At 39.5% G+C, this 27,460-nt stretch overlaps 3 protein-coding genes across 17 annotated transcripts; 1 reads left to right on the forward strand and 2 right to left on the reverse strand.

The window, feature by feature from the left end:
- Positions 1–2,131: 2,131 nt before the first annotated feature.
- alg5 (ALG5 dolichyl-phosphate beta-glucosyltransferase) lies at positions 2,132–6,995 on the reverse strand. The gene is made up of 10 exons (XM_004076202.4): positions 6,640–6,995; positions 5,246–5,414; positions 5,081–5,127; positions 4,341–4,409; positions 4,037–4,129; positions 3,725–3,838; positions 3,596–3,655; positions 3,372–3,523; positions 2,811–2,896; positions 2,132–2,643 (listed from the first exon to the last, which is right to left on the reverse strand). The coding sequence occupies exons 1-10, from the start codon at positions 6,703–6,705 to the stop codon at positions 2,528–2,530; spliced, it is 972 nt and encodes a 323-aa protein (XP_004076250.1). The 5' UTR covers positions 6,706–6,995; the 3' UTR covers positions 2,132–2,527.
- A 608-nt stretch (positions 6,996–7,603) lies between these two features.
- Positions 7,604–10,399, forward strand: exosc8 (exosome component 8). The gene is made up of 11 exons (XM_004076203.5): positions 7,604–7,707; positions 7,978–8,014; positions 8,394–8,457; positions 8,546–8,619; positions 8,808–8,853; positions 9,234–9,339; positions 9,436–9,481; positions 9,554–9,650; positions 9,796–9,916; positions 9,992–10,098; positions 10,185–10,399. Exons 1-11 carry the CDS (start codon positions 7,691–7,693, stop codon positions 10,301–10,303), a joined length of 834 nt encoding a protein of 277 aa, XP_004076251.1. The 5' UTR covers positions 7,604–7,690; the 3' UTR covers positions 10,304–10,399.
- Positions 10,322–27,246, reverse strand: supt20 (SPT20 homolog, SAGA complex component). Of its 15 annotated transcripts, none has more exons than XM_011483311.4 (24): positions 27,057–27,246; positions 26,495–26,644; positions 26,351–26,386; positions 25,580–25,705; positions 23,708–23,834; positions 23,523–23,626; positions 22,520–22,636; positions 22,386–22,439; positions 22,155–22,294; positions 21,884–22,040; positions 20,975–21,031; positions 20,790–20,864; positions 19,662–19,831; positions 19,547–19,579; positions 19,326–19,437; positions 19,097–19,202; positions 18,444–18,599; positions 17,478–17,772; positions 17,287–17,402; positions 16,356–16,411; positions 14,189–14,299; positions 13,219–13,309; positions 12,598–12,686; positions 10,322–11,268 (listed from the first exon to the last, which is right to left on the reverse strand). In XM_011483311.4, exons 2-24 carry the CDS (start codon positions 26,612–26,614, stop codon positions 11,125–11,127), a joined length of 2,592 nt encoding a protein of 863 aa, XP_011481613.1. In that variant the 5' UTR covers positions 26,615–26,644; positions 27,057–27,246; the 3' UTR covers positions 10,322–11,124. The 15 variants fall into 15 exon arrangements, with proteins under 15 accessions (XP_011481613.1, XP_011481615.1, XP_078786906.1 ...); XM_011483313.4 differs by having other exon boundaries at positions 26,495–26,590; positions 27,057–27,232; XM_078930780.1 differs by lacking the exon at positions 27,057–27,246 and adding an exon at positions 26,825–26,926 and having other exon boundaries at positions 26,495–26,590.
- Positions 27,247–27,460: the final 214 nt, after the last annotated feature.

The following is a 27,460-nucleotide window of genomic DNA, read 5'->3' on the forward strand; positions in this document are numbered from 1 at the left end:
CATGGTCACGGGGCTGCTGGAGCCTATCCCGGCCACTTATGGGCAAAGGTAGGGGACACCCTGGACAGGTCGCCAGTCTGTCGCAGGGTCACACACACACACACCCATGCACACTCACGTTCACACCTATGGACAATTTGGAGTGACCAATTAACCTATGAAGCATGTTTTTGGACGGTGGGAGGAAGCCGGAGTCCCCTGAGAAAACCCACACACCCCCAAAAATTATTTTTGGTATAATAAAGTGTTTACATACTGTAACGGAAGTTGTGAATTTTGCTTTTTATTATGAAGGTCGAGTTTTCGTCGCTTCCGGTGTGACTGTCCATGGCGCCTTTGACGCAGGTTTGAAGAGCTCCGGCTCCCCTCCTTCAGCAGCCACAGTGGAGCGCCGCGCAGCCTTGGAGGCGTCAGTCTGACTGGAACCTCAGCGCTTGTTTGCCAGATCCCTCCGCCCTCTCTATGCTGGAACATTCCCAGGTTTTCTGGGATTTTAGTTGTAGCGCCTTCTGCGCGTGCAGCAGCGCGCGCTTTCCCGCGTTTCACCTGTGTCACGCCCAGACTTTCATTCATTCAGTGTTGAGGCATGGGATGACGGAACGTCTGTTTTATTACTATCTGGCTTTTCATAACGTTACTTTTTATCATATAAAGTCGCGTTGTTGTTTTGTCTGATGGGATAAACATTTAAATTCTTAGATAAACAGTTTTTGCACGCAACAATATTAGCATCCAAATAGAAAATTTTTACTTTCTTTACGTCACCATTCAACAGTGGAAAGTGAGAAAACTAACCGAGAGCTTTATATACGTTCCCCTCAATTGATATATAATCCTAATTTAAAATCACCAGTATTCAATCAAAACATCTTTCAAGATGTTTGACTTTATAAAATACAACTGTGTTGTTTTTTAAATCATATTTTCAGCTATTGCTTCATAAATATCTTACACCTTTACTTTAAATAAACTGCATTGTTACCATGCAAAGTTCTTTGTCACCGCGGATGGATACAAGCCGTTATTGGAAGTGCTATGACTGGTCCAGTTAATGACGCAAGCCTGTCTGGCGACAGCTAGTCTACAAGTTTGACATTTTCGCAGTTTACTGCAATTGCTGCTGGACGTTAGGACTGTGAAAGTCCTCCAGCACACCCGTCAGAAAGGTAAATCATGGAAATGTACGAACCACCGCCAAGAAGGTGTTTGATAAAAGTAGATTTTGTCCGGGGGAAAATCCCAACGTTTCCAATCATTACATTGATGTCTACTGTCAGTAAAAGTGCACACCTGTCTGTCTACAGTAAAAAAAACAAAATATTTTCCGAGCTGGAAAAGTTTCTCAGTTTCCAACTCCAGTTTCTTGTGAATATAGTCAGTGGCAATCGAACTTTTTTGCTAACAGATCAATTTCAAATAAAAAATATCCAAATGTTTTTGAAAGCAGCACAAGACTCCAATTTGGTGATTCAGCCTCTGAGTGAGTCTGCTTCCAGAGGGAAGACAGGACACAAACAGGAAGACAGCTGTGTGAGACTCACTGTTGCTCCACAAAACAAGGTTAGTTTATCCTCATACACGTAGGAATATTTTGATAAATAACAAAATCCAGAAGTTTTTGATTTTGTATCCAAAAATTCAATAAGATTTAGTTTTTTTTAAAAAGAAAAAAGTTCCCTCAAATTAATAACTTCTAGTATTTATTAGTGTTTTATGCACACCAAATACCATTTTTAGATGCAATTTAGTATTTTGTAGCAAAAATTGAATCATTTTCTTAGCATTTAGTAGACAGACATTTTCAGCATCTTGTGCAAACAAATTTGTATTTTAGTAGAATTTTGTGTGAACAAATGCTAATGGCTCCAAATTCATCTAATAATAATAAATACACAAGTTCAAGGGGAACAGTTTCTTTTTTAACGTCATGTCCCGAGCCTTGTTAACACTGAAGTTGTTTGAATTAGAGATTGAGGACATTTTTATTCACACATTTGTGAGAATAGTTTTGCTAATGGAGAAGTAAAAAAGGCCAAGGATGAAAACATTGTTTTCCTCCGAAGCAGTCTGACTTTTTAAAATCAATCGATCAGTAAAAGATGCTTTGAACAAATTGAAACAAGACGGATAATCAAATACGTCATTAGATCTTTATTTTTGCTTTCTTGCAAAACCCCCTCCCAAAACAAACAACACATTAGCCACCACTCTTTAAGGAAACAAGACAAATAAGGGGATTCTCCACATTTCTTACACACACCCTCCATTTCCAACAGAGGGTGATCAAGTCTGTTTGCACATGGATCTCTGAATGAGAATCTGCAAATTGAGGCAACAAAAATATGTGTAACAGCGGCCATTACAAGCCAATATTCACATAAAAAGGCAGGACCATCGGTCAACATTTTACTCTCAGTCGGGGAAAATATTTCTGTCTGATGATGAACTCAGAGGATGACTGTAATCCCTCCTTCCTCCACGGGTCCATCGCTGCTCATCTCTGGGACTCGAGCACTCGTCGGGTTGTCTAGTCAGTCTTCTGTGGGGACTGCAGTTTCCAGGCTCCAGTGAAGTAGCGCAGGCAAATGAAAATAAGGTCTCGACCCATCTGTAGCCAGCTCCAGAATGGGACCAGTTTGGACCCTGGCAGAACCAAAACACAGGCGTTAAAAAAACAAAAACCATTGCGTTTTTCAAACATCCAAAGCTGATGGGGCCTCCAATGTCAGGAAAAAACAAAAACCAGGGGAGGTAGTGAAAGAAGATTTCATGAGGGGAACGGAAACATGCGCTAAAGAATGAATGTGTACCTTCTATTTCATTCCAGGTGACAGCTACCTCTGCTATGGGGATTTTAAAACACTGAGCGATGTAAAGCAGTTCCACATCAAAAGCCCTATAAAGCAAAAAAACAAAGGTTATCATTTTATAATATAAATATATATTTTTGAATCTTAATTGAGTTTTTGGTGTTTCCAACATGTTCTTGTGGCTTTTTTCTGATGATGGAGGACGTAATAAGAAAATTATGCTCAAAATTGCAAAACTATTTAAATCCTTGTGAATCAGATAGAAAAAAAAGAGCTCATTTGTGACACACGACTAAATACGCTGGACAGGCCAAAAGTCCCAGCTCCGCTCCACAACGGGAAGGGGGGCGTCGGCCTGAGCCAATGATTCCTAATAAACTATCGCTGTTCTGTCCTAGAAAACAAAAGCTTTTTCTTTTAAAGTTAAGTTTAAAATGGAAAAGTCATAATTAAAAAGACGATATGAGAAATATGTCACAAGAACCTGTTAGAAACACAGTTTTCATAAGAGTGGGTCTGTAATTGATGAGTCCATGTTAGTGATGCTTTGGGTTTTCTCACCAGCGCTCTATGTGGAGGGAGGAGAAGGTCTTGAGAGCTGCTTCACGTGTGAAAAGCTTGAAGCCACACTGCGTGTCCCGGATTCCTCTCACGCAGAAGAACCACACCAGGAAGTGAAAACCATACATCAGGAATGTTCGTAAAACAGATCGCTACGGGAACAGAGAGGGTTCTTCAGAAATTCTTTGGGTTTCTGAGACGTCTGCGAAAAGACGCAAACTGACCTGAGCAACCGACTCTTTTTCTAGATGAGCTCTGGAGCCACACGCTATAGCCATGTTCTCCTGCACACAACATCACAAGTGTTAAAGATTCGGCGTGTCCATAAAATGTGGAAGAACCTAAAACCTCACCGGTCCAGAATTGACGTCTTTAAGTCCCGCCTCCACCTTCTCGATGTCGGAGAACTTGGTGGCTCCGTCTGCGTCAGCCATTAGAATCAGCTTCCCTCTGGAGCTCAAAGTGCCCTTCATGACACGCAAGGGAGACCCAACAGAAAACAATCAAACAAGCAGAGTGAAATGCTCACTAAAAAGAGACTGAAACAGGTCACAACTAAATAAAACATTGAATTAAAAGATGTTTTAAAAGATGGGAAATTATGAAATATTGCCGACATAAAAAGCTAATAAATAAATCAATGACCAGGTCTTCCAAGTTCTGACCATGAGCACAGCTCCCCCCTTTCCTCTGTTCTTCACCAGGGTCAGCACCCGCACTTTATCTGCACTGTACTTCTTGGTGTACTCCAAAGCAATCTGAAGGGACAGAAAAGGAAAAAAATCATGAAAATCTCAGATGAAAAAAAAAAAAAAACTTAAAGCAGAACTAAAACCCTTTTTTCCCCCCCGTGTGCACTGCTGTCCCTTTTTTTCAAATTTCACAACTTTTGCAATCTCACAGTGAGATTCCCTGCGATGGTGATAGTTCATCTCACACCCCCCCCCCCAAAACAAGCCTCATTCTTACCTCTGTGGTTCTGTCTCTGCTGCCATCATCGACCACTATCACTTCATAGGTGAAGGAAGGGGTTTTCTTCTGTGGGAGGTTACAGGGACAAGACAGAGGAAATCTAAGAAATTCATGCCATTTATGTTTATTGCCTTTAAATCAATGCAAGAAAATAGCACTATAAAAATTACAGACTGTATAAATTCACTTATTTCTTTACAGTGGAGTCGTAACATTGAATCCCAGCTTTTATTTCCAATTTTGCTTCTTCATTTTTTTTAATTTATTGAATTAGTCCTCATGTTTTATTATATTACATTTTGTTATTGCTTGATCAATGAATGTGCTGGGTTTGTTTTCAAAAACTCCCACATTAATCAATTCAGTTGTGCATCAATTGCACACTTATGCTGGAAGTTGCATATTTTTTTTAGATTTATTTTGGTTTCTGTGTGTTGAGTTCTGGATGTTTACACTGTTGTGCATTTCTGCGCAGTTCAATATCATTAAAGGGGTGTCCTCGTCTAGGTAAATGGTAGAAAATGAAAAACAAACGTGTTATTTCTTGAAAACATCTAAAATAAATGTGTATTTCTTCTTAAAATCTAGTTGCCTGCCTTTAAAATAATGTAAGCACTTACATTTTTCAAAATGTGTTTCAGTGTAGCAGAAAGCCGGTTGTGGTGCAATGCTGCCACCTAGTGAGGATTTTTGGAAACCATGCTTTGTAATTTAAATTTAAAAAGATTTTCTCCCACCTGTCTGGTTTCCAGGTATTCCATAGCCTCATCAAGCATGACAGGCACTAAAAATAAACACAAACAAGCAAAGGTGCCACTTAAAACATTCAGCTACTTTTAGTTTCAATGAACAGTAATATAATTTTTCACAGCCTTCATTTGGTTACAATCTCTAACACTAACTTCGGAGCTCCTCGTTGTAAGCAGGGATCACCACAGAGAGTTCCCTGGAGTGAGGATCATGCAGACTGGGGAAGGGACGCTTTTCTCCTGTGGCTGTGAGGAAGGACTTCTCCTTTTCATGGCGTGACACGTTCGCCATCCCCGCAGTTAAATGTGCGACTACAAGCACCTAAAAAAAAGAAGATCAGATGTCTGTTTAATACTGACCGTTGAGCTTCAACGAGCCCTTTCTGTTTGTAGTTTGTTGTGACGAGGCTGTCGGCTGATATTCCCGATATGTTCTATACATTTATTAAGGGATGTCATAAGAAAAATAGTAAAATTAAATTCACCTTCTGAGTATATGGCTGTAGAATCACCTCTAGCAGAAATAAGGGCTTTTGTGTGATGTGGTCAAAGTTTTTAACAACAATAAAAATTTTGACCCACTTTAAAAAAATATATAATGAGATATATATACACACACCCACACCCACACACACACACATATATAGATTCTGTGTTCATCTGTCTGTAAGCAAACTCACCTTATGGTCTCACTACAGCTTTTTATTCAAGCTCAGAAGTCATTTTGACAACATCACCTTCATTCACCAACTGTTTAGTACACATTTCTTTTAGTAACAAGTGAAATCATTTCTGAGGGTCTTAAATTTATCCTAGGTTCATGTTGGACAAAATCTGTCAAAATCTTCACCCGTTTTCTTCTTTAACAACCGGCTGCAGCTTGCTCGAAACTCAGTTTCTGACTCCAATTTTATAACTTAGCACTAGCATCCAATCACCTTTAGGATTGATTTTAAGGTTATTTTATTAGTTTAAAAATGTCTTAAAGGCATTGGACCTTCAAATTGTTTTTAGTTTATGACATTAAAATTTGGTCGCTCCCTTTAGGGATCACTACAGTAAATCACCTTTATCCTCCTCACTTACACCAGCTACTGCAAAGTCCTCCTTCACAACATCCAGGAACTTACTCTTTAACCTTAGCCTCTGTCCTACAACCTTAGCACCAGTTTTATGTTTTTATTTTATATTTATATTTTTACTGTCCATTTTCTCCGCTCTAAAAAAAAAAAAAAAAAAAAAGAATAGGCCAGTGTTGCTCCTCACAACTTCTTTTCTTTTTCTGCCTTTTTATTGTTTGTTTTACTCCGATTAAGGAGCTGTATTTACATAATAATTTCCCCCTCCATTGTATATTAATATTTCTATTTTGATATGACACGTTTAAATAAAAGAAAATGCAGCCATCATGCATACATACACACACACCCACACACACACACACAGAAACCATGGAGTACTAGTACATACATGTGAAAATCGCTATCTTACACGTGCTAAGAAGTTAGTTACATTACTAACAATGTTAAAACTATCCATACACTTACCACAATGAAACCAAGAGCCGCTAATGCGACGAGAACTTGAATAATTTCACAGATAAAGTCCATCATGTTTCCATAAGTCGCCCTACAGCTCCTAACTAACACCTACACCTGGCTGGCTGTAGCTAGCTTTTCTTCTTTGTCCCGTTCCGTATCCCAACCCTCTAACTTATAACAAAGGTGTAAACGAAAATATATGAAATATAAACACTGAATCTCTATGAGCCCATAACGCTTTCAAGCTCCACTTCCAATCAGAGCTGTACACAAAAGCAACACGGAAGTAAATTTTACTCCTCGACACATCATCAGTTTGAAGCAGAACTCCACATGACAGGCTGCGAGAAATGCATACTGCCACTTACAGGCGTGGGGTGGTACTGACACTAGCAGGTTTTTAGTTTGTTTGTTTGAACAACCAAACAACAGGTTTTGTTTTTCATGCATATATTTTATGATCATTGCTAACCCTAACGTTTGAAGCAGCAATGTCAAAGTCTGAAAGACAAAAAAAGAAAAGACTAACCAACAACTATAACTAAAAACTGAAAAAGAAAAATAATTAGATTAAAAATTGTCAAGCCTGTAAAAAAGGGTTAATGCAGTTTTATCATTTCTTTATGGTTTAATGTAGTTTAAAACCAAATTAATACAGGTGTTAACAAAATGAATATAATAGAAATAATATTTATATTAATATCTTTTTAAGATGACACAAAATCAACAAGACAGTAGTAATGAAATAAATAAATCCCCAAATACGAGAACAGTTTAAAACTTGAAGGAAAATCTGGAAGAAAAAAAACAAAAAACAATAAAACATGAATGGTAAATTATTAAAAGCTTAAAGTAGCACTTTCTTTATTAGTTACTTATATTTTTGGAAATTGGATTTGGGTACGCCAAAAAAATAATACAGTAAAAAGCGGATCTTTATCGTCCCTAAATTAAAAGAAGAAGAAGAAAAAAGTGTTCAGGTTCAGCACAGCATGGACGAGGTTTTTTCCCCATTGCGGCTGCCGTAGCACAAACCCACGTGTTGTACCAAAACATCATGGCGGCTGGATTCAAGTCAGTATCTGAAAGTTGTTCAGGTTTTATGTAATTTACGGCGTTTTTTTCGTTTAAATTAACTTTTTAACTTTACATAAAGAAAATGAATTATTTGCTGTACTTTAAATCAAAGTGGAGAAATCACAAAGTCTAGGTTATGTCCGTTAGTAAATTGGGTTTCTATTTATTGCCGCTAAGAATTTATTTTTTATTTTATCAACATAACACTAAACGTACGTGATTTTGTACATGCATTTACCTTTTCTGTCTTCCCTCATGACTGTTTAGGACCGCTGAACCTCTGGAATATCATATGAGCTTTCTGGTTTGTCCAATTTTTTATTTATGTATTTTTTTATTAGATTGTCAAAATATGGCACACACACACATTCACATAACTACAACAGAAAGAAATAAAAAGGAAAAAAACGTTAAAATTGTAGTTCACAATACTAGGGATTGCCATACAACATGTGATCTTCAATAAAAATGGACAGTTTTATTGCGTTTTTGTTTTTCATTAATTTCAGGGAGTTGAAACATAAACAAATCTCTTAATGAAATGTATTAAATGGTTTGCTTTTTAAAAATCTGCTGTTATGAATTAAGAACTTTCCAGAAATTAATATTTCAACTTTACTGTAACGCTGTAATGTTACACTCATATCAATTTGAATCTAAAACTTTATTTATTTTCCCCATAGAAAGAGAACTGTCGACCAGATGGACGCGAGCTGTCTGAATTCAGAACCACGACATTGAATATAGGTGAATTGAAGCACCACAAAGTTGCAGTGTTTATGATACAAGCAAACAACAATCATTGAGCACTTTTCTCTTTTGGGTTTGTGTTCAGGGTCCATATCCACGGCAGACGGCTCTGCATTGGTGAAGCTGGGAAGCACAACAGTCATCTGTGGCATCAAAGCTGTGTGTTAACATGTTATTACACTGAAACTCACTCTTAATAATTTATTCCAGATGCCTTTGTTTTAAAAGGTGTACAGTTAAAAAATAAAACAGATCTATGTGAATATTTCTTAACCCCCCACCACTTCTTTCAGTGTTTGTACATTTAGCAAGTTGTTTCCTGTGTCATACATTGATCTATTCTGCAGGAATTGGCAAACCCTACAGTGGAAGCTCCTGGTAAAGGATATATTGGTAAGTTTTTATAGATAAAAATAGTTAAAGATACTTTATCGATGCCAACTTGTTAAATTTGTAGCAGTAGTGTGCAGACCTTAGCTTGTACAGAGAAGCAACTATCAAAAATCAATGATGAATGCAGCGTATCTCTGGCACAAAGATGAGTTAAACAGTCCTATGTCGTGGAACAGGAATGAGCTCCTTTAGCAGTCATCGTAGCAGCACTTGGAAAGGCACTCAACTGTCCATCCAGTACGGCAGGCAGAGGATGCTCAGGATTATCCATGATGGATACGAGTTTGTTCTATTTTTAGCTTCAAGGGTTGTCACTGAAAAGCACAAGTTTTTAAGTGGAAAAATAATCCCAATCATTGGACTTTTCCTGTTATTTATAGTCCCCAATGTAGACCTACCACCCCTCTGTTCCTCGCGATTTCGGCCAGGCCCGCCAGGAGAACAGGCCCAAGCTTCCAGCCAGTTTATCGCTGATGTCATCGAAAGGTTTGTCAGAATTAAAAACACTACAATCTCTTTACTCTCATCAGTTTATCTGCATTTCTCCCAATGGTTTTCACCAACTTCCATCCACCTTTGCAGCTCTGAAATAATCAAACCAGAGGACTTGTGCATCGACAGAGGAAAGGTAAATCCAGACTGATGCCGTTTGTTTTCACTGTTGGTTCACTAGCGGTGAGTCTATTTATCCTCTTTGCAGCTTTGCTGGGTGCTGTACTGTGACATCATGTGTCTGGATTATGATGGAAACATTCTGGATGCGTGCATCATTGCTCTGCTGGCTGCACTGAAGAACAGTACGTCATTGTTTCAGTAAAAAAAAAAAAAAAATAATTAAAGTTATTCTGTACATTTTAACCAACTAATCCGTGTTTTAAAATTGAAAATTGCCCCGAAAGGAGTCTATCAACAGGCTGATTTTGCATTTTTCACTTCCCACAGCTCGTCTCCCAAAGGTCACCGTCAACAAAGCGACATGCAAACCAGAGATAGATTTGAAAGAGCGACACGAGCTGCCGGTTCACAAACATCCAGTCGGCACCTCGTTTTGTATCTTCCAGGAGTACGTTTTAGATATTGTTGCATTTTCTGGGTTTGTTGAAAGCATGTGTACAAACCAAGCGTGCTCTTTGTGCAGCTCCATCCTGATTGTAGATCCCACCGCTGATGAGGAGAGTCTGTCCACATCGCGGCTCAGCGTGGTCACAGATGAGGAGGAACGACTCTGCTCTCTACACAAACCAGGTCAGACAGGCCGTGCAGTGCGCTTCCGGCGATCAACACAATAACTCCAATCATACGGAGCTGAAACCCGGTTCTTTGCGCCTCAGGTGGGACGTCCCTGTCAGCAGAAAAGCTCCAAACTTGCATCAACCGAGCAACAGCACGACAAAGAGAGATCCAGAAACTCATCGAGAAAGTTCTAAACAGCGTGAAGGCAGCACAATAAAGACACCCAGACCAAGACTTTTATCTAAAAGCTGTATTTTCACTGTCAATATATATGTTCTTTTTTTTTTAATAACAATAAAACTGCTGACAAAGACTGCTTAAAAAATTATTTCTCAATATTCAGAAACCTCTCTCACACACGCTCAGCTGATGTCTTGTAAGAATATGCTCATGGCTCCTGAAGTCATTTAAAAATATGTTGTACAAAAACCAGCGTTGCCGTCTTGCATACTGATCTCGAGTCCTCCGGCGAGCCCTGTGCCGGAACCGCCAACAGAACCAAGACTTCCGACAGACAGAGGTAGAGAGCTGCCCCCAGGCACTACTCCAAGATCAGATTAGCATTTTTGCTCGTCACGGTTACATGTTGGATGTGGTCTCACGTTCAGCTGAGATCTGTGCTTAAAGGGCAGTTTCTACCAAGCAAAGGCGGGGTGGGGGTGGGGGGCTGCCTCTTGATCCTCTCAGTCTGCAAGACCGCCGCAGAGAAAAGTCCTTTCTGAAGGGGAAACTCATGTCTGTGGAAGCCCGCTGCTTAAGAGAACGGTCGTCTTTAAAAATATCACCAGCTTCCTGGGGATTCAGGGCTCTCGTTTTGGGATTTAAGGACTGCAGCGGATGCAGTTTTTTGTTTTCCAAAAAAAAGAAAAAGAAAAACCTCTGAGAAGCATTATGTACAAATATTTGTCTAGAAAAAGACAGAACTATTTATATTTTCTTTCATCTGCTGTCTTCATACTGAAAGCAGACAAAGAGCACAGTATAGATCGTTGGAGTCCTTCCGGACCAGGAAGGGGCTTTTAGTGTGGTTTAAGTCAGTCATGACTTGGACAGGGGTTGTGGCGTGCTTCTCTTCCTCTTACTTCTTGGCTGGCTGGCGGTATGTTGCGGCGCTCCCCCCTGTGGAGCTGCTGCTCCCATAACCATTTGATGCTGCGGCATTTGGTGCTGCAAGAATTGCAACTGTTCGGCCAGGAAAAAGAAAAGACAAATCAGTTTATTTGTTTGTGCGTTGGAGGACATTGTTCATAAACGCAGCAGCGGTGGGTTAACGCCATCGGTAAACCGTTGGTTTTAAGCCTTCAGTAAAACCGGAATCTCAAATATTTTTGAGTATTTCTTGATGTCAGTTAGTAAAGCGTACATCAAGTTTGTTAGATACGAGAGAAATGTGCAGAAAAAGCGTGGAGGAGGAGGAGGAGTCAATGTGTTGCAGAGGGGAGGGAAGGGAGAGCGGTGGAGGAGTGAGAATGGAGGTGAGGTGCACCAGAGTCATTTAGAGACAAAGGATGTGATCCCAGAACAACAAAAACACACACATGCAGCTTAGTGCGTACAGCAAGTCAGCAACTTCAGATAAGCACAAGCTAAAAATAAGAATCTCTGCTTCATGCAGAACCATAGAATGCCGACGCATGAATCAAAGATCTTCAGCTCGTAATGCAAGCAGCAGACTTTCAAATAGTTTGGAGTCAACGTGCCTGCCTCCCTGTTGGTTAGTTGGTGCCATTCAGAGCCACAAGCTCTGGCGTGTGTGTTTGCGTGCGTGCGTGTGTGTGTGCGTGTGTGTGCAGAGGATGTAAAACGAAACTTAATACTTTCAACTCAAACACTTTTCCACAATAGTTTAAAGACCCATTCCGACGAAAATCCGGTTTTCAACATGTTTTTGTGAAATTTTCTAAGATGCAGGACATTTATAGAGAAAATTCCGCTTGAAATAGCATGTTTGAGTATTTCTGTATTGAAATTGTTGTGAATCAGGAGCAGGCGATAAAAATGCCATTTGAAAAAACAAGAGCTTGTTTTTGACGTCGAAAAATACGAGGGGTGGGCCACAAGCTCCCTGCTTCGCGATGCAACGGGGAGGGGAAGGGGGGTTGCTCTGCGCCGACAGTCCCAACCACAACTCAGAGGTGAATCTCTAATGTAGAAACTGCAGAAACTATGTCCTCATAAATGACACCGTTTTTTTTTATTTTGGCTAAAAATTGGCATGATCTTAGTAAAAAGACCACTGGGAACACTTTAGAAAAAGAGATTGAATGGGGTCAGAGTGGGACTTTACAGCCTAATTACGTATTAACAGGAATGGTTTATTATTTTGTAAATAAAATCCCAATGACAACATAGTAACCAATCAGGAAAATACAATCTGCAATGATTTTACTCAGCTTTCAGTTCAACAAACAAGCGCCTTTTAGGTATGGGGAGACGGCAGCTGACCCCTCTCAGAATTCGGCGTCTCTAAACTTAGGAGAGTGTATATGGATGTTAATGTTGCTGTATTACTTTGATCTGAGGCTGCTGCTGCTGCTGAAGCCTTGGGGAAGGCAGCGGGGACCCAGACCCGTCCAGCCCACAGCCCAACTGGGACAGCACTGAGGGGAGTGGAGGGAGAGAGGGACCCTCAGAGGGAGGGTTTGGATGGCAGGATGGAGAGAAGCAGAGAGGAAAGGGTGAGGGAGAGAGGAGGAGATGCACAAACAGATAAGAGGAGGAACGTGGATTCAGTATGAGGGAGGAGGGCAAAAGAATGCCAGATGACAAGGAAGTTGATTGTGCGTGGATAGATTTTGGACAAATAGCAGGAATTGGTAGAGAAAATAATTGAATCGACAAAAATTCGTTAAAAAAAGAGAGTGCAGAAGGAAACAAGGGAAAAAAGCAAGAAAAAGTTGTTGAGTTGAGTGTCTCCTGTCAATTTTTCTTTTTTACAATCTCCACTCAGAGCTAACGTCAACAGAAAAAATGGTTGGAAATTACAGACTGATGGACAGTAATTACAATAATGAACAAAAGTACATCTTTATTTTCTTGGCACAGGTCAGTTAGCTCGTGTTATTTGTGTGGGAGCAGGCTACGGCAGTGACTGAAGGCTTAGAGGAACGTCTGTGAACCAGAGACTCGTACCTGCTGCTTGTGAGGACATGAAGCCTCCCACTCCCAGGTTGATGACGGCTGTTTGCTGATTTCCTAAACTCTGATCTGACCCTGGATCACTCTAAAAATAAAAAAATTAAAAAAGCAACAGTTATTAGTGGAACTGACAACATCTGTGCACGCTAAAGGCAAACTTTAAATGATCCCATGCTAGGTTTTTAGTAAAAATCTAACTTCTGTTAGAGGTAGAAGAACACTGACAGAAGTGAATATCACTGACCCTCTTAACACTGATACTCTCTGACATTTGAGCAACAAATTGAAGTTCCTCAAACATATTTTAACAATCACAACATGATTATGTCACCTTATTGTGGCAAAAAATACAAGTAAAGGAAAGTTTAGAGTAAAAAACACAACTTCCAAACTAAAAATAGGTGAAAAAAACAATGAACAAAATACTGTAATCTCTTGTAAAGTACAAGCATTTTTTTTAACTTTTTCTGTACACTTTTTGAAGGTTAATGTAGAGGTTATGTATACACTGCTTTTCCATCTTTATGGTTTTAAAAGTTTATACTAAAGGTATTTACAATCTAAAATTCCATCCTACCTTTTAAATGCATTTTTTCACTAGGGGATCCAAAGTGAAATGACCATGAAAACTCTATAAAAAATGCTTGTTTGTTTACTTCTCCCCCCTTGAGTAAGGCACCTCTTTCCCTTTTCTGTTCATTAGAATTTAAAACTGTTTTATTTCAACTAATTAAGAAAAAAAGAACATTATATAAACTTCAATAAATTAGTGATTTGTTTGGTCGTTTGTATTTGGGACCTTTTAGAATTATGACTGTAAATATGCAAATATATAATGAATAGTTGATAGTTTTAATCACTAAATAGTTTTAATTATTTATATAAAAAGATCCAAATTCTGAGTGGTGGTATGGTGCTGGACTCTTAGGGGGAGTCTTTAGTGTTGTGCGTGCTAATGTCTCACCAGCTCCCCCTGCTGTTGAGGACTGGAAGTGGCTGACTGACTCTGCTGTGGTGAGAACTGGGGCAGCTGCTGCTGCGGCAGAGAGTTTAAGAAGAGAGGACCAGGGGGGATCTGGTGATAAGCAACATGGACACAACAATAAAAAAATAAAATAAAAACAGTAAAACGTTGGAAAAGGAGGATGACGGAAGTGCAGGAACAAGGAAGGGAAGTAATGGAAAAGGTGGAGGGAAAAGAAAAAAGTAGTTACAAATGTTATTATCCCAGACTTTTCGTGCTATCAGGGATAGACACAAGTAAGACTGCATCAGTCACTAGGTTCTATAAATACTGACGGTCTGCAGCATTGACAGTCATGTAAACAAACTGGCAGAGATTTACCCAGTGGCGGTTCTACACTAACTTACTCCCTGGGCGAGTAACCCCACAGCCCCCCCCCGCACACATACAAAATTTGACAACATCCTGTTGTGTTCCCTATCTTCTTTTTAGCAATTTTACATAAAAAATGCATGCATTTTCTAGACTCGTATTACAGGGGGGTCAATCTCAGTCAAACACGCTTAAGGTTTTGGGCCGAAGAAGATAAACATTTACTGAACACACTAAAGCTAAACTTTTAAACCTTTTAAACTGAACTTTTTTAACATAAATATGCATAAAAACAGGAACACTTAAACCCTAAATAACTTGTTATATTTTGCTCTCCATAGAAATATATTCTGTTAAAATTATACAAATATGAACATGCTGCAGAATAAAACAAAGAAAGCCTGGAAATATTAATAAGAAATTACAATTCAAATATTTCCGTTTTTTTTTTTTTTGCTCTTTTATCATTTTTTAGAGCATTTTTTTAAGCTGGACTCCTGCTTCATTTTTAGCAATAATTTCTTAATGTGTGACGTCCTGAGTGAGTCTTTGTGAAACATATCAGAGGGATTAGATCTAAAAAAAAAACTTATTGTGATTAATATGTTTAGGTCTTGTAAAACATAAAAGACTAAATCATAGAATTCATCAGTGGGATTACTCCAAAAATATTTGGCATTTCCCTAAATTTGTGCAACACCAACAGTAGAAATCCTCCAAAAAAACTCAATCCATAAAAAATGGTCTGCACCCAGCACCCCTGTTACGGTTTCTGTTTCTTTGCCCTTGTGGTTTGTTTCCTTTTTGTTCTGGCATGATTTGAGTTTAACTTCTTGTTTTATTTTGTAGGGTTTCCTGTTTCGTTTTTGTTGTGAGTTTTACTTTGGTTCCCCATCCTTCCTGATTGTGTTCACCTGTGTCTCGGTTGTCTGTATGTATTTAAGTCTTGTCATTCCCTTCCTCCTGGGCTGGTCCATAGTATGTTAGTTAGTATGTTAGTCTGCTCTCCCAGTTTCGAGTGTTTAGTGTTTCTAGCCTCCCGTCTGCAGTGGTTTTGGTTTTGCGTCCTTAGTTTTGTTTATTAAAGCCCCCGTTCCCCTGCAACCTCCTGCCTCCTCTCGCTCTCTGCGCCTGGGTGCTTCCTCCCTTCTCCCCCCGTAACAATCCCTCCCCCTCCCCTTCCCTCTGACACACGCGGCTCCGTCTCTATGGCGGGAGGCACAGCTGCGGCCCAGAGTTGATTGTCAGATAGAAAATTCTCCCAATCACCTGTTAGCGTGATTCACCCAGCCACCGCGAGTTTTTGGACTTATGCTCCAAAGACTACCGCAAAGAGGTGTGGCCGCAAGCATCTTGCAGCAGAGGGCGGTGGTCACGTGTGCGTCGGGTCTGCTGTGTCGGAGCAAAGAATTATGGGAAATAATCCCCATTGCCTGCTTTTGTTGAAAATGGGGTTGAGCACGGGTGTTTGTTCTGCCTAATTGCTTTTCATGTGCCTGTTTTATGTTGTTTCACTCTGAGTTATTTCATCTTTTTTTTTTTTTTTTTTGCACCATAAGTGTGAAGAGGAAACAGGATGAAGACATTCTTAAGAGTCTGATGTGTCAAACTAAAAGTGTTAAGTGTCGGCAGCTGAAGCAATTTCAAATTAAAAGCGCAAATCTTCCTCTATGATTATAGTAGCCTCTTTGAATACAGTAGCACAGCATCGGGCACGGCAAATGCCGCCCCCTATGAAGTGCCGCCCTGGGCGACCGCCCACATCGCCCATATCAAAAACCGCCACTGGATTTACCTGTAGAAGGTTCAGTGGTCTCAAACTCGCACTGCTGTTGAGACCAAACGGACTCCCTGAAACAAAAAACACATTAAGACAAATTCGAATCGGCTGCTATATAAATCATAGATATACATTTCATTTGCCTAAATATGAAATTTCAATTGCTTTTGCTGTAACACCAGATGTCTTAAACCTTTTTTAAAGAACCTATATCAAGCAAAATAATCTTTTGTAGTTTTAAGTGTATTATAATGTTCACCCCTCACATATTGATCCGGGAATATATCACGATATTTCATTTAGCAAAAGTTGTACCAATTTTAAATGCTGTCAAAATGATATTTATTTCTTTATTTCTTTATGAGCCTCCTTCTGCATCTGACTCTTGTTTATCCCTCTAACCACTGAGCCTCTTTGAGCAGCTCTACACCGCACCAAAACAAGGGGCAAAAGGCAGAGCCTAAGACATCATGTCGTCATACTTCCGGGTTGAAAAAGAACTCAGGAAAATAACTAATATTTAATTAAAAAAATGTGTTCTTTTGGGTGCCAAAGCTAAAATATTATCATATGTATGGATATGGTTTACTATAAAAGGCTTAAGAATAGCATGGTATAGGCCCTTTAAGGTAAAAGTGGCCCCTGCATTAAAGTGCGGCTAAAAGAGGCTACTGAGAAGAAAGTGGGAGACAAATACATTGTACAAGTGTACAAAGTATATTTCTCTTTGAGTTGTAACTTCTACAACCAAAAGCTAAATTCATTTTTTATGAGCTTAGACAACAATGCAACTACATGGAATAACAAGCAAAAATCTATGAAATCCTCCCAATGCGCAACATCACATGGAAGCTATAGAAAAGAGTAGTCTTTCCCTCCTCTTTCCTGTGCGAGTTTCCTCTAAAAGCGATGGTACTGAAGCAGAAAAGGCAGTGACGGCTCTTACCGGTCTGGGGTGCAGACTGCATGGTGGACATCAGCCCTCCATGTGGCAAGATTCCACTTAAGTTAAGTCCTGGACCCAGCATGGGGTTGGAGCCACTCATCAAAGTCTGAGGACTGCTAAAGGTGCAAAAGAAGACCGCCGTGTGACAACAGAAACCGCAGGGCGACTGGTCTCACAAACCATCTTCTTACCAGACCGAGCTGACGACGTTGATAAAATTGAGTCCAGCTGGGTTGGCCATGACCTGAGACGAGGTGGCGCCGGTGGTGATGGACGTGCCCATGGTGGACAGGGCCATGACGGGCAGGGGTTGGCTTATGGCCAACTGCTGCTGCGCGAACGGCGTGAGGAGGGCGGACTGCGTCTGGCTCTGGACCATGCCGGGCTCCTGTTGGGCGGGGGTCACTGAGAGGGCGTCGCTGGGATGCGGGGTTGAGCAGGGCGTGTTGGTTGGAGTTGGGGTTGATGGCTTGGGAGTCCCAGATCCTAAAGAGGGAAAAACGAAAACAAATGATGAGGCAGGAAACAGCTGAGCTTTAGTTCAAGTGTCGACATTCTTCAGACTATCGTAATCTTTGAACCGTTTACTCAATTAATGTAATTCCAGCAGATTCTGATGCGCAGAGAAGCAGCCTGATGTGCAACACTTTACGGTAATGAAGTTGAGAAACTGTTCTTAAAATAAAAGATAAACAAACAAAAATTATGAAAAATCCACATATTTAAGGTCAAATGCTGATTGTGGAAAAAGAGAAAATATAATTATGCATGTAAATAAAAGGGATAGGCTTCTTTTAAAACATGTGTTTTTGGAGTTCACAGAGACGTTTTTTTTTGAAAAAATTATTATTATTATTTTGTATCGTTTTACAAGTTTGAAATAAATCAAATGCAATCAACGTAAAGTAGCTGATTCTGTGGCGGAGAAAAGTGGTTTTACGCCGTTTTGCAAAACTTTGAGTCAGCAATATGTTTCAAAGCCGAAATAAAAAGTCGCTTTTCTCCTCATTCATGTTGATGGCGTAAAAGGTCAAGGAGTCAAAGTGCAGGGGTTATTTAGACGTCGCCGCCAGCATCCCCGGTGACTGACAATAATGGGTCAAAAACCAACAAGCTTCAAGACAATTCCTCATCTCGACAGATATATACAGACTCACTCTGAGAGGACGCCATTGGGGAGAGGGAAGCAGGCGACAACAGGCCCACCTGGCTCAGCTCCACAGAGTGCTTCCTGTTTAGAGACTGGCTTTTGGCTGGAGGTGGCGGCGTAGGACACTTAAGTAGACCACTGGTTTGTGAACCAAAGGGATTTCCTGATATAAAAGTATTTTTTAAAGCATGATCAGTATAAGCCGATAGTATTACAACATGTTGTTTAAAAATATTTGATTTCTTTTAAAACCCTTCTCAGCGTTCTTTACAACTCTGCATCCTGTGTCCAGGGCAACCCCACCCCCGTTCCCCTCCCAATTGCTGAGAGCTCAGAGCATGGAGTTTGTAGCCCGCCCAGCAAATTTTCTACATCACAAATAAACTCTTTTTCCAAAAATGTCTTTTTTTCTGCTCCTAATTCACAACAAATTGAATAAAGAAATACTCAGAAACTCAATTTCAATCTTAATTGTCTTCATGTTTGTCCTCCATCATCAGAAAAATGCCAAAAAAACATGTTCAAAACAGCATTTTCATTGTCTTGAGGCAGTCTGGCTTGAGGATGCAATGAAGCCTGAAGTGCTTTGAACTGACTGTCCTTTCAATTTCAAAACATCTGCTAAAGAGAAAAGTAACTAAACCTCTATGTCAGATGTACCTGAGGAGCTGGTGCCTGATCCGGAAGGCAGTTTAATGGGAGGGGGTCTGTGTTTCACCCCTTTTCCCAACATGGATGTCTGGACTAATGAAGAAACACCGTCACCCTGCAGAGCATACAAACACGAACCTCATGAGCATGAAGGCAACGTTGGATTATTTCAGATGACGTCTCTTCTGGCAGCTGCATCACTCTGACGTGATAAATCCTGAAGAGGATTGTTTCTAACCTCGTCTTTGCTGGGGGAGTGGGGCCCCTGTGCCACAATGCCTGAGTTCCGGGACATCTTTACTTGACATTTTACATCTCTTTCATATACTCCTTTGTATTGATTAAGAAACCTATCAAATGATAAAACACACAAATCAATCGTCAGGGGTGTTGCACAAAAAAACAGGATGGATAAGAAACAAAAAAACTCAACAGGAAAATGACATAAATGAGACACACCTCTCAGCATCCATCTTTGACCCTATTAGAAAACTGAATGAGAAAAGAAAAGCACATTGAGAGCAATGTTTCAAGCTGCATTTGAAATATGAAAGTCGTCTTGAGTTGCTCTTACGGCGGATGTATAAGCTTTAGGTCTGTGCCGTCATCCTCTGTTTTTGGTTCTTTAGCACAGTAAATCTTCCCATAAACCATTGGGTCTCCCATTGACTGGAAGATGGACACCTTTGTCTTCTGGGCTTGCCCCCCAACTTCACATTCAAATGTATAATCATCTATAACTTCCTGTTGAAACAAATGAAACCTTTCTTTTAGCCAAAATTCTCAAAAAAAAGTTACACAAAACAATCGATATTCTGATTTTCTTTATGAAAAAATAAATGTCTATAAACATATGGTTATTAACAGGGGGGTATAGAAGTGGTGCACAGGCACACATGCGCTGTACAAACAAAAGCGACAGATGAACAGCTGAAGCACATTTGCGTACTAAAAAATGTTGTGGAGCATGACAGACTTTTTATTCAGAGTGTCAAAGTAACAGAAGACACAAACACCTTTGAGCTGTTTTTGGGGGTTCTTTCCCCCTCAAAGAAATGTAAGAACCACAAAAGTGGCGCGTATTTGTGGAGAAGTGGCTGTAGATCAGCTGGCTTGAAACAAATGATGAAGTATGAAGATTTGATGCAGAGGATGATGTGAGAATTCCACTCTTGCAGACAAAAGCGCTGCCTTTTACATAAAAACTTCAGTGAACACAATGATGAGGATTTCTAGAAGTAAAAACTTCTGCTTAAAAACAAACAAACTGTTAAGTGCGTAAAAGGCTGCTCTCAATTTAATTAGTTTTTTTCTGAGAGTAATACAATCATGTTGCTAAAATAGTATAGTTTTTATGATCAAACATTTAGTTGTATTTCCCTTTTTCTTTTAATTGAATTATTTATGCATTAAAACTATTTTGTTCCTATTGTAAGAGAATTTTTTTTTTTTTACCATAACCAGCCCAAAAACATGATGTGCACCCCTGATTATAAATTAGCCATCTGTTTAATCACTTCAGTATTTCATTGAAGACCAGCTTCTGACAACACTTCTTTTTTTTGGCTAAAGCAAAAAATGAGCTATCATGATCAAATATTTCTTATGTGAAATTCTTCAAAAATTCAAATATTTAACTTAAGTCTGCTAGTAATCATCCATCTGTAACATCAGTGAGCATAAACGCCGCTGGCAGACTCACCTCGGCCGGCCAGATCACAGTGGGCTGAGAGTCTTCCAGCTGCAGGGATTTCTCAACCACAGCATACTTTTCCACCTTAAGTTAAAAAACACACGCAAACAAAATGCTTACTACAATCAAATCTTCCTACTTTATTTTTTTTATTTAGAAGGAAGCTTTTGCTAATGTGATGCTGAGTTACTTACATCAATCTCTTTTGGTACGGTTAGTTGGCAGTTGTTCTGTTTCCACATGTCTACACACTTTTTGTTGAGTCGATTTCAGCAGCAGAGTGATCATAGAAAAACACAATTATATACTTAATGGATTAAAAGAACAAACCACTGGTCCCTCGAACAATGTAATTACTCGACAGACAAATGTCAGATTAGCCCTTTGATCCCACATTATTGAAGGGAGCAAACTTTTAAAGGATGCCCTCTTATTTAAATATATAAAATAAAAACTTGGTTCTCAGACATATTTCAACCTCTCTGCATCTTTGAGGGGTGATCTGGACTAGAGCAGGGGTCTGCAAGCTTAGGCTTCAGAGCCACTTTTGACCCTCCATTGTGGCTCATTGGCTTTAAAGAAAAAGGCTAAGGCTTTAAAAAAAATGATAGGTTAGGTAGTTGTTTGACATAGGATGTATTTTATTTTGAAAGGAATTTGTATGTGCTGCTGTCTAAAGTAAAAAAAAGAAAAATTGTTATATACTGAAAATATTCCACTGTTATAACTAAATTATTATAAATATTTAAAATCAAAATGTATAAACAAATGGCCACAAAAACATAAATAAAGGGTATTTTTCCAAACAGTGAGGTGGGAATTTGTAGGTTTCGTTTGGTTTTGGTCAGTGAGAAACTGAACCAAATGACTCTTTTAGCACTAAAGTTTGAAGACCCCTAGACAAAAACAATAAAATAATACCAGCAGCCCCACAACTGACAGAAACAAAACCTCTTACCAAGACTGAGGTCATAAATCTACTTGTAATTATACTTACAACCCTGATACCTTTTAAAGTAAATTGTAAAACAATGTTTTCATTGTTCAAAATTAGAACGTCTCAGTTTAAGAATTTCAGACAAGTGCAGAAGTTGAGTTCTTACATTTCCAGCTTTTGTGATCTTTAGGTCAATAGCGGGAGCAGGTTTCCTCTCCTTTCTCCTCTGTATGTAGTCGTAGAGTCGAAGCTGTGGGGGCATGGGCAGATGGGACAGCTCTTGCTGTCTGTTCAGTGCAGCTCGCGAGTGTCTCTTGAAGCACCTACATAAAAAAACAAAAAAACGTTTTACTTTGTCATTTGTACGTCCGAATCTTTTCCAGAAAATTATTTCTCATCTGTATTGTGAGAAATTCTAAACGGGGGAGCCTCAGTACCTTTTCATAGAGTGGGTGTTCATTTTTTGTTTGTTGTAGAGCAGGCGGTTGGCAGTGCAAGTAACAGAAATGGAGGGGTTGAGGCACAGAGGTTCAGCTGTGGCCAAAATCAACTGACTCTCCAGCTGCAGTTTGTCATCCTGAAGTAAACCAGAGCGGAGACCAAAAAAACAATAAAATAAATACATCGCGATGCACAGTTCCCATGAAATGACAGATATGATCCGTTACCTGTGTCCACTTGTGGTGGTCACTGGTCATGGCATGGACGTCACAGATTAGAGTCTGCAGAGTAAATGTATGCAAAGTGAACTACTGCATTTATATACACGCTTCTCCTAAATCCTGTATTTTGCAAACAGCACCTGCATGGTTGGTCGCAGCAGAATGTGTCGGCTCCGATAGGTGGGGATCTTGGTATTACCAGCTTGCCTGTAGTCTCTCACCTCTACTATGACACAGCCACAATGGAAGATGTTCACCTGAAATAAAGCGCACGCACCCCAGAAGTGAGCCAACAGGTTCCAACAGAGATGGGGATCTCTAAGCACATTAAGGTTCTTTTTTATTCTTTGGTGCTGTTTTATTGCTTAAAAGCAGTTATAGTGTTTACTTTTATGTTGGTATTAAATGAATGAAATAAGGAAAATGAAACTTATCGAGTTTTAAAACACTGTCAAAGCACTCACAGCACACTAAAAACAAAACAGTCATCGGAACTTACATTTTGTATACCGTATTTTCCGGACTATAAGTCGCACCGGAGTATAAGTCGCACCAGCCCAAAAATGCATTATAAAGTAGAAAAAAACACAGATAAGTCGCAGTGGACTATAAGTCGCATTTTAACTTTCACAACCTTATATGCCACAATCATAGCAGACTGTTTATCTAATAATTTCACAGTAATTTTTTCTCAAACTTATTTATTTATTCTTTTCATGAAGCATCATTGGCTAACTTATACTCTGTTTTCATCCTGTATTTGTAGAAACAGTTTTCACTTTTATTGCATTTCTGAATTTATGAAATCATTGGAAAATAGAATATTATGTTGTTAGCCTTCAAGATCTTACTGTAAAAAAGGTTTGCTGATTCTCTGAGTCACTTAACATCCTCTTAACACTTAACATACCTCATACACCCAGGAACATCATCTCTGTTCCTCACAAATGAACATAACAGGAGGGTTAACAATGTATTTATTTCTAATATAAGTCGCTGCGGAGTATAAGTCGCACCCCTTGCCAAACTATGAAAAAAAGTGCGACTTATAGTCCGGAAAATACGGTGATTTTCCCAACATTTTGCAAATTTTACACCTTGCTCTAGTAAAACAATGAAACTTCTATAAATTCTTAGTATAACCTGTGATTTCTCCAATAGATCTACTAAAATTGGGGGCAACTCCTCAGCATCCAAGTACTCCAGCAGCTCTTTTTCTTCATACGGTAAATGAATGGTTTCAGAGTCTGAAAAAAAGCCACACAAACAAGAAGTTAATGCAACTGTGTCCCTTCAAAACTCTAACGCACGATTGTTAGACGTCTTACCTGACCCATTTTTGCCCCTGAGCATTAAAGAATAGCCTTCATTTCCAGGGTACAGGTTGACCACCAAGCATGACACAGACTCCTGAGACACCAACTTTTCCAGTAGATTCACATTTCTTCTTAGATTCTTTAAAAATAGGACAAAGTAAAATCACAAGCTGTACTGGGTGTTCCAAAGAGATTCAATGATTTGGTAATGTGTACTTTATATGCTATTAGTTAATTTGTCTAATTGCTAATGATCAAATGTCTAATCTCTGTTATTTAGACACAATATGGTAGAACATTTTGCCTTATAATTCCTTTTGCTTCATCATGCATGGAAGACATTTGTATAGCCTATCGTACTATAACAATTTTAGCATAATTGACTACAGTAAACCCCTGTTTTTCGCGGGGGTTACGTTCCAAAAAGAACCCGTGATAGGCTATATCCGTGAAATAGAAACCTTTCTTTTTTTTTACAATTATTATCCAATTAAATACTCTATTATACATTGAAAAGGAAGAACAAACCATTTTACAGGCTTAAGCATTTGTTTCACAAATAAAGTTACTTTAGAAACGTTTTTTTCAACAAATAACTTCTGTACTGTACTATCAAATAATAATTTTAATCATCGATGTGAACAGAAGGCTTCAAATTGCGGAGATTAGCCCCGCCCACCGCGACCCGAGTAATTGGATTAAACGGGAGAAAATTTAAAATGATTATGAAAAAAATACAAATTACAGTCGGACAAATACGCAGTGACTCAGGTGTATTTCACTGCTCTTCAGACTGAGCCGCTGCATCCTGACTCCGCTCTGCAGTGTTTTCTTCTTTTGAAGCCCGCGGTGCAGCTGTGTTTGTTTGGGAGAAAAACATAGTGATAGGCAGTTGTTGTCGCTCTTTTTTCTATGGGTTTTAGAGAAACACGAAATTGCAAGATGATTTGCACGTATGTAATTTAAATTTGGTAAGCTGTTTTACGTACGTGTACATATTAAACTGCAACGTTTTTGACGTACAGGTAGAGAAGAAGCGGAGTGACTCTTTAGCCAATCAGAATGCAGAACACAATGCACGCTGCAAATCCGTGAAGTAGCGAAACCGTGAAAAGCAAACCGCGTTATAGCAAGGGATCACTGTACAGCCATTTTCATTCCCCTGCTAATTTTAGTAAAATAATTTCTAATTTCTTAAAGACCCACTTTGATCAAAATCCTGTTTGGGGTATTTTTAACATGTTCTTGTAGCCTTTTTGTGAGGATGGTGAACATCTTTTTTCAAAGTGTGGCGTAGAAGCTACAATGGCAGGCGACAAGCTCCCTGCTCCACTCCATTCTGATTCATCCACTTGCAGATAAATAGATTTATGTACGTCTTTGTTTTACTCGTCCGAGCTGGAATCTGCCTCAGAACTGTACAGCTGGATAACTCAGCTACTGCTCGCCCTTTTGTTACACCGGTGATGTTAGGTTGGGGGTGTGAGGGGCTGTAAGCTAGCAGGAGAACACGTAAACAGATGGGGCATGGGAAGGGGACGGGCTTACTCAACATCAACAGTCCCGCCCACAGCAAGAGGCGAATATCTGATGAACGACTGCCACTGTGCAGGAACTTTCATAAAAAATAACTTTTTTTTTGTTTTGTTTTGTTTTTTACGGCTAAAAATGGCATAATGATAGTTAGAACCACTGGGAACACTTTTATAGGTCAGAAAATATGTCAAAATAGGTAGGTCAAAAATGATTTGAGTGGGACTTAAATATTATTTTCTCCAAATCCTGCTTCAAAAACATGTAGTATCAAACCTAAAAACAAGTTTACGACTGCCTCCTATTTTTCTAGCTCAAATGTGGATCAAAGCAAAGCTCCTCAATACGAACCTTTAATTCCGGCTCTTTCTCACATTCGTCAATATAGAGCTCATAGAGCTTTTGATACAAACTTCTTTTCCCACCAGATGAAACTCTTCTTTTGGCTGGTCGTTGTTGAGCACTTTCAACGATATACTGAGGAAAAAGTAAAAAAAAAAAAACACTCCATCAATAGATGTTTTAAACATACATATTGGGTATACGCTAGGGGTGTAATGATTCGATTTATAGTTTGTGGTAGCCGATACGATTCATGGTTGATATTGATTCATTGATTTACTGACTTAAAATGGATCCTGGATGTCTTTAGCTAAAAATCCATCCAGTGTGACTCAGAGATAAATACCTGGTACTGAACAGAACAGATGACGTTTTCCAGATTCCTTTTAATTCTTGCAAGATAATCAAGTGTAAATTAAATATGTGTACAAAAAAACAAGTAAATAAGAATGAATGTCAAATCCATTCACATTTTAGTTTCATAAAGTTCAGCCCACTGTTGTTTTTCCACATCAAAATAATACAAACGGAACATTATTAAGACGTTCCACCACACTGTTTGGTCACTTGTCTTTGCCAAATTCAAAGTAATCTTTATTATAATGGTAAAAGGCCATTCGATTAACAACTTGCCTCAGACAGATCAATCTGGTTGGCTAAATTGATTCATCGTTACACCCCTATCCAAAAAAGGCAGACATTTATAAACGATAACATTCAACAACCACAGAGGCTCAGGAGAACATTTATTTTGAAAATCCCTCGTTATTTTTATTTTACCTCGGCTCGATCCAATGCATACTCCAAAACTTGTTGCTTTACAGGAAGAAAATAATACAATAAAATAAAGATCAGTTGCTTGAACATGTATACTTTCAAAGATATTTGATGAATCCTCCTTTAATCAACAAGGACTGAACTCACCATTGTGGTCTGCCGCCAGCTGTAAGGCGAGTGACAGTAAGTGATGCTGTCCTTTCTGCCCCACACTGTTACCTGCCTAGAGAGACCATTCACACCCTGCAGAGGAAAACAAGCAGCCATCCAGGCGGGTCAGCAGCGGGTCACACAGCTCTGACAAAAGTAAAGAGACGGAGAAGCTCTGACTGATGCCAGGAGGTTAAGCTGACACACTGACGCCACACACAAAACAGCTACAAAGCTGGAGAGTGCAATGGTTTTTCTTTTAAGTTGATTGATCCTCTTTTTTTTTCAATATGAAATTCTGTTGTATTAAAACAAATAAATACACACATTAAACGAGTCAACGAAGCAAAGGAGGAGTGGTAAGTATCACTAGTGCTAGAGCAGAAAGAGGCTGAGCAGCAACAAGCCCGGTGATGCCTGACCGTTGAGGATCACATTGCTAGCGTTAGCATTCCTCCTCCTCCTGAGCTGCAAGTTACCAGCTACGCTAACGCTCCTAGGTCGTCCCAGACGCCGCCTGAAAGGGGGACGCGCGTCGCAACGACAGAGGTTCACTTGCCTTCGAGGTTGCATAGCGGCCGAGGAGGACTCCAACGCATGAAAACAAAATGAAATTGAAATATCAGTGTCTTCATTGAAAAAAAGTCGGAGCAGCAGCCATTTTCTTCCAGTGTGACAACAACAGCGAAACTTCCGGCTCGGTCGGCGGTGGGCGGGGCCACGCCGAGAGCCTACATCATGAGCTGATCAGTGATCAGTTTAAGGACCATTGTGAATCACATAATGCGGGTAAGGAGAGTCTGTTCACCCATTATTATTGATGATATATACTTTTTTTTAATCCACAGCATTTATGACTTATAGGAGTAAAAAAACACACACAACTATCACTGTACAAAGTGGAAAAACTAAACTAATAACGCAATTTATTGGTTTTCTCTTATCTCCCTCAAACGAAAAACA

The sequence above is a fragment of the Oryzias latipes genome, chromosome 14 (assembly GCF_053564925.1).
Source record: "Oryzias latipes strain Hd-rR chromosome 14, Olatipes_Hd-rR_3.1".
In the NCBI taxonomy this organism is placed as follows: domain Eukaryota; kingdom Metazoa; phylum Chordata; class Actinopteri; order Beloniformes; family Adrianichthyidae; genus Oryzias; species Oryzias latipes.

Bases quoted from the DNA above. Each gene is read 5' to 3' on its own strand.
- alg5 (XM_004076202.4), bottom strand. From the start codon at position 6,705: ATGATGGACTTTATCTGTGAAATTATTCAAGTTCTCGTCGCATTAGCG. The intron at 4,410-5,080 runs GTGGGAGAAAAT...AACCTCCCACAG, and splicing joins AATACCTGGAAACCAGACAG to AAGAAAACCCCTTCCTTCAC. The intron at 3,839-4,036 runs GTCAGAACTTGG...CGTGTCATGAAG, and splicing joins AGGGGGGAGCTGTGCTCATG to GGCACTTTGAGCTCCAGAGG.
- exosc8 (XM_004076203.5), top strand. The intron at 9,917-9,991 runs GTACGTTTTAGA...CTCTTTGTGCAG, and splicing joins TCGTTTTGTATCTTCCAGGA to CTCCATCCTGATTGTAGATC. The intron at 10,099-10,184 runs GTCAGACAGGCC...TTTGCGCCTCAG, and splicing joins CTGCTCTCTACACAAACCAG to GTGGGACGTCCCTGTCAGCA.
- supt20 (XM_011483311.4), bottom strand. From the start codon at position 26,614: ATGGCTGCTTGTTTTCCTCTGCAGGGTGTGAATGGTCTCTCTAGGCAG. The intron at 20,865-20,974 runs GTAAGTAACTCA...TTTTAACTTAAG, and splicing joins CCGTACCAAAAGAGATTGAT to GTGGAAAAGTATGCTGTGGT. The intron at 11,269-12,597 runs GTAATACAGCAA...CTGGCCGAACAG, and splicing joins AGCAGCAGCCTCAGATCAAA to TTGCAATTCTTGCAGCACCA.